Here is a 17,565-nt window from a genome sequence, read left to right as displayed (position 1 = left end):
TGACTGATGATCCTTTCAAATAGCTGTAACGTTAGTCAGCATCTGCCTGACAGAACTTTCACCCTTGAATTGTCAGCGTTAACCAGAAAGCTCACCTGGCTGCCCGTGCGTCAATCAGATGATACGGGGTTGGAATTCACCCTTGGTGCTAACAATACGAATTTTTAGTAGTAATAGTATCATGTCGTCAGGGTCTGACTAATTTGTGCTCTTGGTGTGGGAGCTTGCCCCGGAAAAGCAGGCGGTTGGGAGTGGGGATGTGCTATTTCAGATGAATTTCAGAGGAATTTGATATCTATGAAAGTCCCAGAGAAAGTAATACAATGGTGTTACTTGATTGTTCTTCTTTGTAGGTTTTCAGAGGATTATTTATCTTCTCTGGGGAAAACGATTGGTAAGTGAAGGGTGTGGAGTTCAGAACAGGGCTCTCGCGCAGGGTTGTAAGAAATCTAGAAGGGGAAATACCAAAGTTGACAGAATACGGCAGAGAAGGGTTAAGGATTCACTGCACCTCTAAGCGCTGGCTGGTGTCGTACGCTGCTGTTTGCTCAGGCAGCTGGCTGCTGGAACTGCACGCAGAAATGAGGCCGAGGCCTCGCTTTTGTGGTTCCAAGCTAGGAGATGTGTTTGTTGCCAGGCGGTTGGGTTGGGGTCAGAAATGTGGCTCCTAAGCGCAGACAGGAAGTGGCGCAAACTACCAGATCAGCGCACAGAGGTGATGCAGTCAGTCTGCAGAGCGGTTAAGGATCAAAGAGGTCACTGATTTCTGGTGGTGTTTTTAAAGGCACTGCCTCCAGCCTGCCTTGGGTCAGCTGTTGTTGTTTTGGCACTGTTTCACAAGTGAAACAGAACTACAGGATTACAGCCCCTGAGGACAGGGTAAAGGAGGAGCATTCCTGAGGCTTGCCTGAGGTACAAGTGAAAGGAACCTGCTAAATCTGGAAATGTTTGAAGCAGATGGAGGAGAGCACTCTGAGGGGTTCAGCTTGGCCTAGAAGGTGGAATTAAGAAAATGCTTTCACAAAATACCTGATCAGGGGTTTTTTTCAATCAAGTGCGTTCTGTTTGACTGAACTCCCAGAAGCAACCTCGTGGTACCTCCTCCATTGCTGTGAGTCGTCAGGCTGCAGGGGACAAAGAGTGGAGAAGATGGTCAAACAGATCCCACTGGTGCGAGGGAAGACACCGCAGATGATGTTGTATCTCTGTAGCGTTTGGTGCAGCCTCAGCTCTACGTGTGCCCATCTCCTTGCAGGGAACCTGGTGCGGGTCGTACCACACGGACTGTTGGTGTTCTTCCCGTCGTACCCTGTCATGGACAAGAGCCTGGAATACTGGAGAGTATGTTAGTTGCTCTGCCTTTAGGTGGTTTGGTAACGTCAGACTGTTTGTAGTTCTGTCTAGCTGTGCTCATCAGACATTCTTTGTTAATAAGTGAATTATAACATCTGGAAGGTAAAAACCCAGGTCAGGCTTTTTTTATCTTGATCACAATGCTCTGAAATGCAGTGCTGGCGAAACCAAACCCAGAAGAATTTTAACACGTCATCTCATCTGATCTGATCTCACCGTTCATGTAACTTCACCAGTTAAGCCTTTAGATTAGAGCTGGTCTACATGTTTCAGCTCCTGGGGTAAAAAAATCCTAGTATAAGCATTTGTCTTTAATTTGTGACTGTTGTAACTTTTATAACTGCTCATGACTTGAGTGTCCCTGGTGAGCCCTGGTAGAAGAGTTCTGCTAAATGCTCCTCCTGAACCATGACTGCTGGGCAGAGGTGTCACGCTGCAGGCTGGGGCTGTGGGAGGAGGATGCTGGAAACAGGCAAGGCAGAAAGAACAGAGATCTGTCATCTGCATCATGTCTGAGCTGCAGCAGCTGCAAGGAATTGCTGCTGGTTTGTTCACGTGGCATGTGTGTGCTTCGTCTCCTCCTCTTTGGCAAGGGAGGAGCCGACTGTGCAGGGGAAGCCTGTGGTGAGCACTCCTGAGCGTTTCCTGGCACTTCGGGTGTGTGTTTACTTCCACGTGGCCATTTCTGACACGTTCGTTATCTGTTTAACAGGAGCATGATTTTGCAAAAAGAATAGAAGAAGTGAAGCCCATGTTTGTGGAACCCAGAAACAAAGGAAGCTTCGCAGAGGTGGATCATTTGCATTACATACCTGTAACATTTTCTTGAGCTGTTCTTGTGTTTAATACCTCTCTAAGATGTGTTTGGGTGTGAAACACCCACCTTTTATCCTACGGTAAGATGAAAACTCTCTGAGAGCTTCTTTGAAGTATAGTTCTTCTGAGCATCCTTCACAATTCCGGCCACTTGTGCAGGGTATGGTCTTCATTTGAAACCCAGCAACGTAACAGCGGCTAACGTACGTACGGAGTAGCATACACGCTGAGTAATGCAAACAGCAGCAAGCTGTCTCTTCAGGAGTCAGCGTCTTTGGATGTCCCGCTGGACGTTGCCTCCCCACTTGTCATGCTTTGGGTGTTAAGAAATTGTCTTGTTTATCTACAGCTGCTCTGTTTGCTTCTGGGAGTAAATAATACCCTGGAGTTGCTTTCCTGGTTTGCCTGTTTTACTCAAGGATCTGCAGAAACACGGGACAGTCCATGTTTTACCTTCTCGTCAGAAGTATCTGACTTTATCTTCTATGCTATAGAATATACCCAGTGTATTCTGGATTTCACGGTAAAGCAAATGGCTTCTCACGTTTGCAGTTAGTAAAAGTAAGAAATTTACACTAAGCCAAATTAATCACATTTTAGATCTTAGTGTACAAGTCAAATTTAGCTGGTGGAGCTTTCTCTTACACGCAAAGGATAATAGCGTTCCTGCTCTCGCCTAACCTCGTTTCTCTTGTAGGTGATGGATGCCTACTACGATAAAGTCGCCTGTCCCCAGTCCAACGGAGCCGCATTTTTGGCAGTGTGTCGAGGGAAGGTAACATCACTGCCAGTTCACTTCAGGTGCCATCAGATTTGAGAGTTGGTGGGAAAAACCATCCTTCTGGATTCCAGTACATTTCTGTTATTTGCCTGTAATTGTACATGGGAAAAAAACGAAGATAAATAAGATGCCCTGAAGCCTTTTCAGAATGATGTCAGGTTTACATATGCCTCATCCTGGTTTTACTGAAGGGATACAACACTGAGTTATTTAAAGGGAATGAACATCAGTCTTAGATTTCCCGTTGGCTGCTCACCAAAACCTCAACCTATTAAATGAGAACAGATCAGGACAGCTAAAAGAAACGTTCATAACGAAGCGTGTTAGAACAGCACTGCTGAAAATCAAAGCTGTTGCTTAGCTTTGACAATTTATGTCAACTTCAGGACCTCTGGACTCATTCAGTGGCTTTTCATTCACATTTTCCAGTGCTGAGAAATTGTGGAAATATTTGCAAAATCATAAATTATGCTTAGAGGCTTTTTGCTGCTGCTTACTGTGTTATGAGAGAAGCTTCTGTTGATCCAAGAAAAAAATCGTACACATTTTTTTTAATGGTGCAGGCTGAGGTACACTCTCTCCCAGGCCTCCTAGAGGAAAAAGGCAAGTTTGACGTCCTGGTAATAAAAGCAAAAAATCTAGTTGAAACTATTTATAACGTATTCATCAGGTCTTCTTGGCTGGGGATGTGAGTTAAGGGAGGAAAACTGCCAGTAGCCACTAAATTGGTCTGAAATGTCACTTCAAACCCTGTTGATCATGGAAAACATTCTCTCTTCAGGCCAGTGAAGGCTTGGACTTTGCAGACATGAATGGACGAGGAGTCATCATCACCGGCCTTCCGTTTCCTCCTCGGATGGAGCCCAGAGTCATTCTAAAGATGCAGTTTCTGGATGAAATGAGGAGAAGTGGTGCGGGAGCACAGGTAGTGCTGGGCACCTTGTCACTGGTGCCTGTTTGCAGGTTCAGGTCACTGTTTCTCCTGTCTCGGTGGATTTTGGTGTTTGTTATCCTCCCATGAATATCAAAAAGTCGAACAGCCTTGGGAGTTTGTCACAAACGCCGTCACCTTCTTCTTTTCGTAGTGTTAGAGGTTCCAAAGCCTGTCTCCAGTGACATGGTCTCAATCAAACATAGGCTCAAACAATGAGATAATTCAAGTTTTGGTCAAAACCTTTATACGCTTCTGTTTGCTTTTCCTGGGCTTTTAGAGATTTGTCAGTAGATGTGATGAGAAACAGTGATGGAGAATACATTTTACTTGGCAAATAACGTTAATTCTTCCTCCCACCTCTTGCAGTATTTATCTGGGCGAGAGTGGTACAGTCAGCAGGCCTCCCGCGCTGTCAATCAGGCCATCGGCCGCGTCATCAGGCATCGCCAAGACTACGGTGCCATCTTCCTATGTGACCACAGGTGAAACCTTGGCTCTGGAACAGCAGCCTACATCAGCATCATGATGTCCCAGCACGGGGATTCGTGTTTTCTATACAAATGTTACTGGTTGGAGAAGGCCACAGTTCATAAATGAGTTATTTTATGTATCTGGTTATATAAATACTGTACTACTTTAAGAAAGTAACTAGACTGTTATTGTCTGCCCCCAAAATATGCTGTCTTGGAGCTGCAGAAACTGATCCATGGTATTAATGCAAAATACGCCAATTTGTTGACTCCATGGTTGTAATGCTGCTGGAAACGATGTGGAAATAACTTACGGGTTTGTGTTTTCTCCATCTCTCATTTGAGAAGGCAATCACCAGCACTACGGGTTTTTGAGAGGAGGAGGAGAAAACGAGGAAAGATTATACTGCTGAAGCAATAGAATCGATATTAGGATAATATACTAATATTATAAATAAATAATATCCAAAATACAAATTAATACCTATATATTAGGCAACAAGAGTTTGACTGGTAGCTTTCAATGCTGAAGCTTGACGGGGGGCAGTGAGCCCATCCCCATTCTGTGCTGCGGCTGCTGTGGCCCAGTCAGAGGGGTTAGGGGTGTAAGATAGGGGTGGGCTGACTGCCCGGTACCTGCGATCAACAAAGGCCTTTTCTCCTGGGCGAAGACATCTCCCCGTTGTGTTTACTGTGTGCTCCAGTCTTTCGTGCTCTTGCTGCTCCTCCCTTGTCCTTTTGGACCTGATCTAGTGTTTGTCTATCTCATTTAGGCCACCCTGGCAAATCATTCTCTCCCTTTCCAATCCTCCCAGGTTCACAACTGGTGACGTAAGGGGCAAGCTGCCGTCCTGGGTCCGCCCGTATGTGAATGTTTATGACAACTTTGGGCATGCTGTCAGAAGTGTCTCCCTCTTCTTCCGTGTGGCTCAAGAAATTGTAAGTGGCCCGAAAAATTGTTGGGATGTTTTTTCTGTGGATAATGTTGGATACTGGGAATACTAAGTCAGGTGAGAGTTGAGATGGAGTCACTTGTCTTATCACTTCTAAGCACTGGGGGCCTTACGGGAAAGGAGATATGCCTCATCGTTCTTCAAGAGTGAGCTGGGGCAGGATGTGTTGTCATGCTGGGCAGCTCATTAGGTTAGATCACAAAAAATAGCTTCCTTTGCCAGTTCCTCGTAAGTAAATCCGGCTTTTGTTGAGCAGTATGCAAGTCCTGGAACTGATCACAGAGCTTTTCTACCTCACCCGCAGGGAGAGGGTACATGTGTGGAAGAACCCGCCAAACCTTGCTGGTCCCAGGAGTGAGACAAACCCACCTGTTGTTATCACAGTTCATCACTGGCTTTAATCACACAGCTTCTCTCCTGGCATTCAGAAATTCCTTTCTGCAGGATAGTTCCTTGATTTAAAAAGAAATATTGTAAAAAAGTCTTTCTAGTTGACTGGAGAAAGTTATAGCAAGAAATGGGCTGGAAGCCAGAATGGGGAAATCTTTGTCTCCCAACTAGAGACTAAGACTAAAATAAACACAATTTCACAGGCAGACTTGGATGGCTTCCTGGAAACTGCTTTAGCCAGATATGAACTTAAAAGTTACAGATGGATGATACTGGATGACTTAATAATCTTTGCTGATCATAAATGGGAATTTCATAGTAAATATGAGCCACAGCCTGATGTGCTTTGCCAGGAGGAGCCGTGTTGCAGGGGTGGCATTAGGAAGCTGTTGTTCTTTAGCCCTTTTTCTGTTACACAGGTCACTGTGCTGAGCCTGCTCACCTCACCTCACCCGCCTGTGTCTTTTCCTCCTTGTTTGATCCTTTTTTCAAAAGCACCTAAATCCAGAATGTGTAACATGTTGCTGAGAGTTTTTTGGTTGCAAAGGAACTGGAGTGGAAGGGTGGAAGGGTAGCTTTTGCCTACTGGAACATTTTGTAACCTGCTTGCAGATGCCCCCGCCCCGGCCACAATGCCCTCCTGGCTCTGCTGGTTCCCTCAGTGAAAACCAGGCGGCACCGTCTACTTCCTCTGAGCAGATCTCCCTGAAAAAAGCCAAAAATGTGGACGACCACATTCCCAGTTTGAAGAGGAAAAGGAACGGTAGGCTTCTCTCACAGAGAGACTTTTTTTTGTTTTAAGCTGAACCAAAAGCAGGAGAAGCAAGAGACTAGAAACTGGAGTGGGAGAGAAGGTAAGGGAGAGCTCAGAGAGAGCTCTAAAGAGCAGCGTCAGAGTCTGATCAGAAGGGACATAGCTCGGCCTTAGAAAATGGGGGAATCTATTGCAACTACAGAGCAGAGAGGCAGATGGGGCCTGAAAAATTGTCCTGCAGAACAGGAGGAGTTTGGTGGAATGTCATGGAGAGCTTAATTTATTAAAAACTGGAAGCCGGCTTCTGACTTTCCTAAGTCCTTCTTCCGTTCTGGGTAAATGCCTCTCACATTAATCTGACTAAGAAATCAAAGTGGGCAGTGTCCTTGGAACGAAACAGTGGTTCAGCGTCTGTGATTAGCTCATGCCAGAGAATAATATATTTGTCATGTCTGATCCTCTCTCGGAATGTCTCACTCCAGGTTACTTGCTGTTCTAGAACAGAACAATGACGCTGAGTTTAAAACTGGTGTTCCAAAACAGTTACAACTGAGTGTGAGGGTGATTTCACTTTACATCTAAGCCAGTGTGACTGCAGGCTGTCTTTTCTCCCTCCGTTTCCAACCATGCACTTATACTTCTTCCCTTGATTTGAATCCATCTACTGTGCAGCTGCAGAGCACACAGATGAGCTTGCTGAACCTCCTGTCCCCACGACAGGTAGATCCATCATGGGGGATTCCATAAAGCTGATGTAGTTACACACAGCCCACTGGTGCAGTAAGACTTTTTTCCCATTGATCCCACACCACTTGGAGGTTAAATATGATCAGCACTTAAGGAGAGGTTTGAGAGAAGTTCACCAGGTTGTGGTTACAGATGCTTGAGCAATTTAGGAAGTGATTAATCAAAGCAGTGAGTCACATAATGCAATTTTGGAAGATGAGGAGGATTAAATAAACCAACACATCTTTGTGGATGGCTGTGTAGGATTCTGAGGTATTAGTAAGTCAAAGAAAGTGGAAGAGATAATGTGGAATGTTGATTTGTCATCTGTCTTATGCTGTCGTGCCAGTAAATGGGGATGGAGCATCCAGCCTGTGTGTGGAATATGAACAAGAGCTCGTCTCACCCAGAAGACCCTGTGTGGGGCTCTTGGATGCGTTGGAGCGCACTGAGAAGAGCAGCGAAGACGCGGAGGAGGAAAGTGACTTGTTGGGAGAGGAAAAGGTAATGGCAGGGGTGTAGCCAAACACCTGCTTGTAAGTGAGAATTGTAGGCTCTGAAGTGAGATGAGATTGGCTCTGGTTTCACAGTCCCCGTTCTCTTCAAGAGGAACTCGCTGTAACCAGAAAGGCCAGTTCCCGACGCTGAGCTTAATCAAAGGGTTTCCTTGCCACGTTGAGTGGGATGACCAACAGGTACACACTCGTACAGTGCTCCACAACTGCTGACCACGCAGGTTCCTCACAGTTACCCGTGCCCTCCGGAGAGCAGAGAGCTCTCCAGGGAGGCATTGGTAGGTACACAGTTCCTCCTGGCTGGAATCTGTGTCAGCCCTCAGTATGTGACCAGATAATGTATTAAAAAACAGGTGGGGGGAGGGTTATCCATTAGAAATTGCACTTCCAAATTAAAACCTGATTTTCCTCAGAGAATGAATGTTGCAGACTTGCAGAGTGTTTTATCTGAATCAAAATCCACTATTGCATTAAGATCAGCAAAGCTGCTTCTGTGCTGTTCATTTTCTTTCCTCTTGGACCGGTGTTTTTAACTCATCAGCGCTCCGGCGGTGTTCTCCCTGCATCTCCCAAGCCCCTGTTTTGTTGGAGGTGGGGTAACTCCCTTACCTGGCTGGATCAGCAGGAGTATTGTACTGCTGGCTTGCAGAGTCGGTTTGGCTGATGACTGTGGTCTCCAGAAATGCCTGTTGCAACACACCAGAGGCTTAGGGGAAGAATACCCGAGGGAGAGTGTGGAGATGGGAGTATCTGGGGAGTATCTAAGGAGGCCTGAGGATGATGGATGGAGACATGTATGAAGCAGAGGGAATGTACAAACTTGGAGAACTAAGGATAGAAAATATTTAACTTGTGTGCAGCTGGTTGGGAAATTGGCTCCACCACCCGTGGGCCGCCACAGCCCAGACACCAGAGGTTGTTCTTTGGAAAGCCTGGCCCGTCTCCAGGGCTGCAGTATCTCATAACGCAGCTGCTCTGTTTCTGGCATCATTCAGCATTTCCTTAAGTCAGTCGATGGTCCTAAGGGCTCGGCAGTGAGTCAGCTCGTGTCCCGCCTCTATATCGGACATTCCTACTCATCCGTACCTTGCAGAGGGTGGTGGGTCATGCTGTGCTGCGCTTGGACTGATGACCGCTGGCACCAGAGTCCTGGGGAGGGTGGTCCTGAGATGCTCAGTGCCGCTGAGCGAGCCAGCTTTCACCCTGACCCTGGCAACTGGACTGATGATGGGGTTGCTCTGCTTGCCTGTCTGTCTTCACCATCCATCACAGCATCTGTGTTACCGTTTTTTCTTTTATCAAGGTTTCTGTACCCTTGTTCCCTAAATAATGGAAAATTAGCTGCTCTCACTCTGAAACAATTTGCTTGGGGTGAAAAAGAAGAAAAGCTGCCCTTGGCATCTCAGAAAATCAAAATACAAGGAATAGTCTCTCAATCCGTTTAGCCGTTCTGATAAATCAGTCTTCAAAGAGTTCTTCTGAGACAGGCCTGACGGGCACTCAGCTTCCAGAGCCTTAGGTCTTCGGGATCATGCTGTTGGGGGCAGTACCTTTACATAGTCCAGGATCAAGAAGATGGGTTTGATCGTTTTTCTGTGTTACCGCACATATCATCAGTGTGTGACTTGCTGCTTGTACTCCAGTTCTTCGTTCCGCGATCCTTGAATAAAACAGATGTAAATGTGCGCTTAAACCACAGTCAGGCTTCTCGGGAGCCCCGTGTCCTTGCAGCACGGGGAGTGCGCCGAAGATCCTGTGGCTGAGTATCAGCAACTGCCTCTACAAACGGGCGGATCTGATTTTACTGCCTCAGGGGGCTGTTTGTTTGTAGGGTTGGGGTTTAGTTGTAGTTAAATTTGACTCTGAAGCTTTGGGATCTGCAATCCCACTGGAACCCAGGGGCACAGGTAGGTTGCAGTGGTTCCTTTCACAAGTGAACACCGCTGTCCTGTCAGTGCATTGATAGCCTTGTACTCGCTCTAACATTCTCTTATTGGGCAAGAGCCAAGAAATAAATCGCTTCACCAACCTGCTTTCTCAACAGGGATGTAGAAACCAGCTAGCAATACGGGGCTGCCCCGCAGTTCCTTCTCGTACTGAGAGGATTGTTTTCAGTGTGGTTGTTACCGACTTGGTCTCAATGTTGGAGACTCTGCTGTTAAGCAGTTCGCCTCCTCTTATGCCTGTCACTCTGCCTTTGGAGCTTTGCATACACCAGTATTCCCAGTCGCTGCAGTACTGCACAATTCTTTGTTACTGGGAATAGAAGATGCTAAAGAGCTTTTTGAGCCACGAGTGTTTCTGCTAGTGTCTCTTCCTGTCTGCCCTGCTCGGGCTTCCCTTCTCAGCAAACCAGAAAAGCCTGAGCCAGCTTTTCTTGCGAAAGCTGTACTGGCAGGCAGCAAAGCATGGGGACGTGCGAGGCATCAGTCATGCACAGGTACACTCCCAGGGCTGCCCTGAAACCATTGGCTCTAAGTCCAGCTTTGCTTACTTGGGAATTCGCAGCCTCAAAACCAGCTAGCTTTGTCTCTAGTTTCCTCTGGTTTGGTCTCTCTGAACTGCCCAGTAAGCGATCACCTTCTGGAAACACCAATGGAGCCCAGGCACTGTGGCAGTAATTTTCTTGAATGGTGTCACAAACTGGGTTAACGAGCTTTACTGCTGGAAATGGCTAAATTAAATGGGCGATCACTTTGAAAAGCACTTTTTTGACCTTTTTTCTTTTCTTTTAATCTTCACAGGCACACCGTCTGTCAACACTTTCCCTGCAGTATGAGAAGAGGTTAACAGATGAGCAGAAAGGAGGAAGGAAGAAAATAAAGCTAGTCAGCAATACGGTACGTGTTGTCCTGTGTCTGTGCCACCCCTCTGCTCCGTAGATGGCTTTAATTTGAATTGGAAATCTCCAGGCGGACAAAGGACCAGAACACTTGCGGTTTTTCCTCCTAATAGTAAATATTCATCAATGCACATCTGCAATCTTGTTCTGTCCTGCTCTTTCTCAAATGTAGACATCACAGACCCAATCAAGCACAGGTCACCAGGTAGGAGGTGAAAAGACTTGTTTTCTGGCACTGACTACCTCATGAACATCTTCTCCCATTGACTCCAGTGAGGTGTGGTGGGTAGTCATGTTCCTTTTCGTTAGAACACGATAGCTGAGTTGGGTGGGACCTATGATGATCATCCATGGTAGAGCCTCAGTGGTATAACTGACCAGTTTTGTTTGGGTAGGCGATCCTGTCCTGACCCCACCCGTGGTGTGTCATTGTTGAGTGTTGTTTGCAGTCGTGTGTTGTTGTTTTGCCCTGTCTCGAAACTCAGTTAACTTGTTCTGCAGCTTAAGAGTCATGATAAATCCGCGGGAATCCCCAGGGTGATGGTGTGTGCCGGTAGTTGTCCAAGGTGCTGCCTGAACTTGGCACTTTGTGTCTGCCAGACTCCCAGTCACCCAGCAAAGAAACCAACAGAAGTAGTCAGAGATCCTGAGGCCGATACAGCCCAAGGTTTGAGAAAGGGAACAAGCTCGTTGCAGAAGGTTGAGTTTGCAGTTTGTGGCTGGCTGATGTCATGATGAGTCAGCCGAGAGCGCTCAAGGTCTGGGGTAAATGTCATTCTCTTGTTCAGCCTTCTCCTAAGAAGGGCAGTGAGATGTAGCTGCCTTCTCTAGGAGCAGTCCTCTGAAGCAGTCGGGTTCATCAGCAGAGCGGGTGAAGAGCATCGCCCTTCTCCTGTGAGGGAATGAGCGCCACAGATACTGGAGGGATTGATGGTTTAGAGACAGATAGAACAGTCAGCTGGGGAGATGAACAACACACTTGTGCCGCGGGACTGCACTGTTCTGTCATGAAGACAGGTGACAACAGCTTACATATCCAAAGCGTGTGAGCAGGTTGTAATGCACAGTCACTTCCATGAAGAAGGGGTTGCTGGGGATCTTTTTCAAGCCCCTGCTGCTTGGGATTGTAGAAGGATGTTTCCCAACACCAGAGAGTGATCTGGTTTGCTTATGTGTGTAGTGTCTGCAGGGGATGTCTCAGAGGAACTAAAATGTTGCCTCACCTTCCGTTCTTTGTGTCTCCTGCTTCAGAGATTCCTGTTTGTCAGTTAGTTGGACAGTCCCGGGGGATTGTGTTTAGATTTGTGTTCGTTCTGTGGCACTGAAGCTGGGGTTTGGGGTTTTTTGGGGAAATAACACATGGATACAGGGGTGACTGCCAGAATTGCAGGAGATGGTAACCTGTTAGTTGAAGGCATTCAGTGTTGTGTGTGCTGGCAGAGTTGTGAGTATATCGCTTCCATCTGAATTCGTGTGAGAGCGTCTCCTCCATCCACGCTCTTCACTGAGAGCCTGTCCCATCTTTGCAGCCAGCTGATAAGGTGGCAGATGTGACAGAGCCCAAGAAGGCCCGAGCAACGCTGTACATTGCAACGGTGAAGGAGACCCTCAGCCAACAGAACTATGATCTCTTCTCGAAGGCTCTTCAGCACTACAAGAAGACAGACAACTTCCAGGCTATGTTGTCCCAAATGAGCTCTCTCTTCACAGAGGATGAGAAGAAGCACGTCTTGTTACGAGGTATGATGACTTCCAGCGTGTGTTTACATGGCACGACCGTTCTCTTTGAAATACACTTGGGTATTTCAGAGGTAAGTGGTTTAGGCTGGAGACACAGGTCAATCAGGATGATAATCACGGACATCCCTCGCCGTATATCCCCAGATCACACAGAAAATCCCAATCTGACTATCACATTTTAGTTTGCACCTTGGCGGGCCTGAAAAGTCTCAGGTTCCATGGAAGCTTGTGTTATTTGAAACTTTGCCTGAGAGTAGCTTAGTTTGTTCCCTGTGATTTAAGAGGCAAGATCATTTCTTGTAGTTGAGTGTTTTCTTCGAATTTTCATTTCCCTCTCAACCTGTGAACAAATGGGCAGATTTTTTCCATGACTTTTTTAATCCTCTAAAATAAAGAAGTGTAGTTATGCATCTTGTATATTGTTTAAGATTAACATTAGGGTTGAGGAATGGGAAGCTCGGTGCGAACACTTGGTTCTAATAGTAGCCACAGTCTGTTTCCTGATTTGCTGATCTTAACATATAATCAAGAAAACATTTGATCACCAAATTAAGGCATAAGTTCTCAGAAGTGGCAGCACCCGAAACCGAAAGTTCATGTGACATTCAGGCTTTTGTCTGACGAGCACCTGACGGTAAGGAAGGCAGGCAAGGTGTAAAATTAACTAATTCAAAGTGTCAGCCTAGCAGATCCTTTGCCCCTACAATTTATGCAATTTATGAGGCAGCTCTTCTGCTGCGAGTACCTGTTTGACCGAGAGGGAAACCACTTCATGTGTGGAGTGGAGCACTGACAGTCCTCACGCCCCGGTGACAGCTCTGCCAGGAGGTTGCGAGATAGCTGGTCTTTGTGCAACCGGGAAGCATGGCTGCTGAATAAATACTAGATAACGTCATTCCCATTCTATGTGGTTTCACTGCATTGTTTTATCTTCACGTTACCCAGCTGGAAGCCTGCCATTGTAGGTTCCTGTGGCATTTATGACCTGCTGTAGACTGATTTTTTTTTTTTTCCCCTCTCTTTTTTCTCCTCTTCCCTCTCTCTGATGAAAGAATTTTACCAGTTTGTTCGACCTCAACATAAAAAGCAATTTGATGAAGCGTGTTGCAATCTGACTGGAGTGGGCTGTGGCTACAAACCCGAGCACAGCCTCCTGCGGGAAGAGAGGGAGATACTGGCCAAGAAATTAGGTGAGGAGCTGGTTTCAGCACCACGCAGGCGGCTCTAGCGCTGGATGGACGTTACTCAGTGGTGGAGCAAGATGCCTCACATGGAGAAATGCAGGGATGGAGGACAATTTGATTTAATCAGTACTGAGCTTGGTCTCTGCTCTGCATGATCCTCTTCCCGTGAGCGTACGCAGGTGCCTGAGTGGTGGTTAGTGATGATGTAATTCTGCTTCAAAAGGGGATTTTACAGATCTTAAATCATGAATCTAGTCTGTGGATTTGAAACCTTTGTGCGTGTCATCTTTGCCACCCACATAGTGCCACCAGAATTGTGAGTAGAAGGTGATCCTGTCCCCACAGAACTCATGAGATCTTTGAAACAATGAAGTCCTACAAAAAGCAGGGTGTTAGCTCATCCCCACTTCTCAGAGAAGTATGTCCACATCTTCGTGTGTGTTCAGTGTAGCATGTGTGCTTTGGAATGCGCCAGTCTATGTTCGTTCTGCCCTACGTTCACTGGTAACTGGTTTGATTTAACAGAAGAAAAACGGAGCCAGCAGAAAACTTTATCATCAAAGGACTCGTGTGCTCAGCTGAACCCCGAGCTCCACTTGAACCGAGGAGGATTCCACTTGACAGCAGGACTGCACGGTGCAGGTACCCTCCATGTTAACTATAAACCCCAGTGCCAGGGTCATACTGGTTATGTTTTATTCTGTCACTGACTGTGAATTCTCGGTGTGGGAGCCAGTGGTTTGTGTTCACCCAGCATAGTGGCTCGCTGCCTGCAGGTGGGAGTGACGGTAGTTCAGAATTTCCAGCAAGGATTGTACAAAATAACTCACAAAAGCCAATAAATGAAATCAGGGTGGGTATGAAAGAAACCAGCTGAGGCCAGCAGTGTGCTGCAGTCTGAGCTGGCACTCATCAGTGAGGGAAGGGGTGAGCTGAGGCCAAGCCTGCTGGGCTTCCTGTTTGCCCAGGGCTTGTGAAAGAGCCCCTCAAGGAGTGTAATTTCAGATTGGGTCAACAGGAATCCAGGTGTGAGGAGAACAGTGTCTGATGCGTCATTGGGGATGTGCACGTTCCTCACGTAGAGTGCCTGGCTTTTCTGCAGAAGCAGGGACTAGCAGATGTGTCCTCACGACTGCACATCATCTCTGCATGCGTCCCGCTAATCTCAGTGTCCAGTGTTTATCTTCGAAGCCAAAGGCTCAGTTACATCCTTCATCATAACAGTTACATCAGTGACAGACCTTCCTGAGAAGAGCTGGGGAATTTTTTGTGTTTCTCACAAGGAAATGAGTAGGGCAGTTGGACAGCTCAGAACCCTTTTTGTAAAGACCGAGGGAAGAGTCAAAGGTTAATCCTTTATTTATAAAAAAAATAAATAAAAAGCCAGTTTCCTGGAAGGCTTTAGAAGCTTTTCATGCATGAAGCCATGCCATTCCTTTTGTTTGGTTTCGTGTTTGAAGAACATTTGTACAAACCAGAATCTTTGGAAGTTGTGTTGTCCTGAGGTCCACGAGATTGATTTTCACAGAAGGGTGTTTCCACTAACAGTGATGAACACATGTATTATTTCTGCTGCCCACGGCATGCGTGGCGTGTGCTTCTGTGGAGGCACCTGAATGCTGCTTGAGCTGCCACAGAAGAGATCAGTTATAAAATTCTCACCCATGTTTTTCCCCTCTCAGGAAGCTGAACTAAGCCCGTCTTTTAAAACCTCGTTGTCTTCTCTAACTTCTTTAGTGGAGAATAAAGATCCCCGTAACAAAAGATGCGGCTGGTCGATGTAAATCAGTTCATGCTTTATCCATATTTGCATCCCTGTAATACACAGAACAGAAGTTCTTCCTCAGAAACCTGTCAGAAATCAAAGGCTGCCATCCTGAAGAGAAGCCCACTGGGAGCGTGGCAGGATGTTCATGGCTGCTCCTGCCTTCTGCTGTCTCAGAGGAGCATCCTGCTTGTTCCTCCCCAAAGCGCGCTCACGCGTGTTCTTTGTCTCTCAGGGCAGAACGCCAGTCGAGCTCCAAGGACGGATGCTGAAGAAGCCTCGAGCTCTAGGAGAGATCAGCCGCAGGTCCTCAGGGCCGCCTACCTCAGCGACGTGAAACGGGCGCTGGACAAGTGCGCATACAGCCGGTTCCATGAAGCGCTGCTGACTTACAAGAAGACCGATAACTACGATGCCACGATCTCCGTGATAGCAGCCCTCACCACCGAGCGGCCAGAGGACTTCCATCTCCTACGAAGTAAGAGACCGCGTTTTTAAAGCACTGCTGTTTACTTGGAAAGAAGATGTAGGTGCTGTGATCTCACGTGAACAATGACCTTTCACTGGTCACTAGGCTGCGAATTCTCCACTGTTCGGAAAAACTTCCAGCCTTGGTAACCTTCACCTCTCCCCTCTTTTGGATTAACAAACCCGATAGAGGGAGCAGCAGGGAAGATGTGAAGCAATTGTCATTCAGAGAGTCAAAAATCATGGTTATGAAATGTTCTCTCTATTCAGTTAGAAATTATCTAATGTTTTTCATGAGCAAGATCGCAGTAATTCTGGACCTACTTCAGTAATGCCAGTCCTATCCTTCAGCCAAATGGTGTCATTAACTTTTTTTCCTCCTCAATGACCTCAGGTGACTCTCTTTAGAAAGGATAGTGCTGACTGTTGAGCTGACTCAGGGTTGTCCTCATGACCACTGATCGCTGTAGGGGTGCTAAACTCCTTGATCCATCCCAAGGTTTGGGATAAGCAATGACACTTCTGATTCACTGTTCCTCTGCAGAGCTTTACCTGGGAATAGTTCGGGAACCGTGTCATAATTTAGTGTCCTTAACATTCATCAGCATCTTCTGGAAGTTTCAGGCTGATAGTTGCTATCTCAGAAGTTTGGTTTGGGTTTTTTTTCTTTTCATGGGTGAATGATGAAAGGATTTAGGAAGCTACAAGTTTTCAAATGTGGAATGGGGTTTTATTGTTTAAAAAAGGAAGGACAATTAAATGATGGTCTTGGTAGCCTTGGTGGACATATCGTGATTCTGCTAGGTAATACCTCGGTTCCACCTTCCCCCGGGTCTCTGCTCTGAGCTCCTCTGCAGGAAATGGTGCATATGGTATATGCTGAGAAATGCCAAGATAGTTCCTGTGATGTCTTCAGGAAATGACAATAAGTATTCCAGTGACCTTGAACAGATGTCGTAGTCTCCAAATTTTTAGAAAATAATGTTTTTCTGCTGCATTAACTAGCCAGATTGGTCTTGACAGTGAAGAGTGGGAGGGAGGTGAACCATGTGGCGCTGTGCGTTACCGTCTGCCCCTGAGCACTCTTTGACCTCAGAGGACTCTGTGGTAGAATTGTCTGTGCTTGGCGGTAAGTCATAACCGGGATTTTTCAGAATTGCGGTATGTGTTGTGAGTCCTTGTCAACCAGAAACAAGAAATTCCGCCTTTGAGAAAGTCTCTTGGGGGATGTGTACATATCTAACTGGTTGTCAGGTGAAGGGCTGCATCATGCATCTATGCTTTAGCTGTAGAGAATGGAAATGTTTTGAGGTAAGTTGAGGTTATTTTCAGTACTAACCACTCCTGTCTCTTCTGGCAAGGAAACCCCCATAATTACAAGATCAGCCAAAACACCAGGTGTTCCAGCAAGCTGACAACTCTCTGAGGAATATGCTGATGCTGTCCAGCTTCCAAAGAATTCCTCCCCTCCAAAGCAAGGAGCTTTCCATGGTCAGGTGTTTGTTTTCCTGTACGAGTGTGTTTTCTTCTGGACAGGGTTTGGCATGTTCATACGCCCACACCACAAAGAGCAGTTCAAGCAGATGTGCGAAGATTTGACTGGCACAGTCTGTGGCGTGGGGGAGAAGCGATCGCAGCTGGAGGTGCGAGGTGAAGGGAGCCCGCTGAGTGTGGAGAGCTGCTGTGCTGTAGGAGGAAGCAGCCACGTCCAAGGTGGGGAGTGAACGTTTGTCTGAGGTTTCAAATCTTCTTTATTATTGCAACGGGTGGTGTCCAGCAGCCTTAGCTGTGGGCCAGGGCTCCCTGCACTAGAAGGTCAAGGCAATTGGCCATGTCCAAATTGTGTTGAAGAACCCAAACAGCTGTAAGCTGGA

General features: G+C 46.7%; 1 protein-coding gene across 1 annotated transcript in view; it reads left to right on the top strand.

The window, feature by feature from the left end:
• The window catches only part of RTEL1 (regulator of telomere elongation helicase 1), a 41,285-nt gene that overhangs the window by 16,724 nt on the left and 6,996 nt on the right, over positions 1–17,565 (top strand). Inside the window, exons 18-32 of the mRNA XM_010132366.1 lie at positions 354–394; positions 1,256–1,341; positions 2,066–2,143; positions 2,867–2,944; positions 3,732–3,875; positions 4,251–4,366; positions 5,170–5,293; positions 6,310–6,456; positions 7,514–7,681; positions 10,437–10,532; positions 12,064–12,274; positions 13,327–13,464; positions 13,984–14,100; positions 15,459–15,701; positions 17,228–17,404. Coding sequence (XP_010130668.1) covers positions 354–394; positions 1,256–1,341; positions 2,066–2,143; positions 2,867–2,944; positions 3,732–3,875; positions 4,251–4,366; positions 5,170–5,293; positions 6,310–6,456; positions 7,514–7,681; positions 10,437–10,532; positions 12,064–12,274; positions 13,327–13,464; positions 13,984–14,100; positions 15,459–15,701; positions 17,228–17,404 — 1,964 coding nt within the window. The remainder of the gene's footprint in view (positions 1–353; positions 395–1,255; positions 1,342–2,065; positions 2,144–2,866; positions 2,945–3,731; positions 3,876–4,250; positions 4,367–5,169; positions 5,294–6,309; positions 6,457–7,513; positions 7,682–10,436; positions 10,533–12,063; positions 12,275–13,326; positions 13,465–13,983; positions 14,101–15,458; positions 15,702–17,227; positions 17,405–17,565) is intronic.

Source organism: Buceros rhinoceros, unplaced genomic scaffold (assembly GCF_000710305.1).
Source record: "Buceros rhinoceros silvestris isolate BGI_N320 unplaced genomic scaffold, ASM71030v1 scaffold6933, whole genome shotgun sequence".
Lineage (NCBI taxonomy): Eukaryota > Metazoa > Chordata > Aves > Bucerotiformes > Bucerotidae > Buceros > Buceros rhinoceros.
Note: the sequence above shows the minus strand (reverse complement) of the source record. Positions and strands in the feature narration are given on the sequence as shown.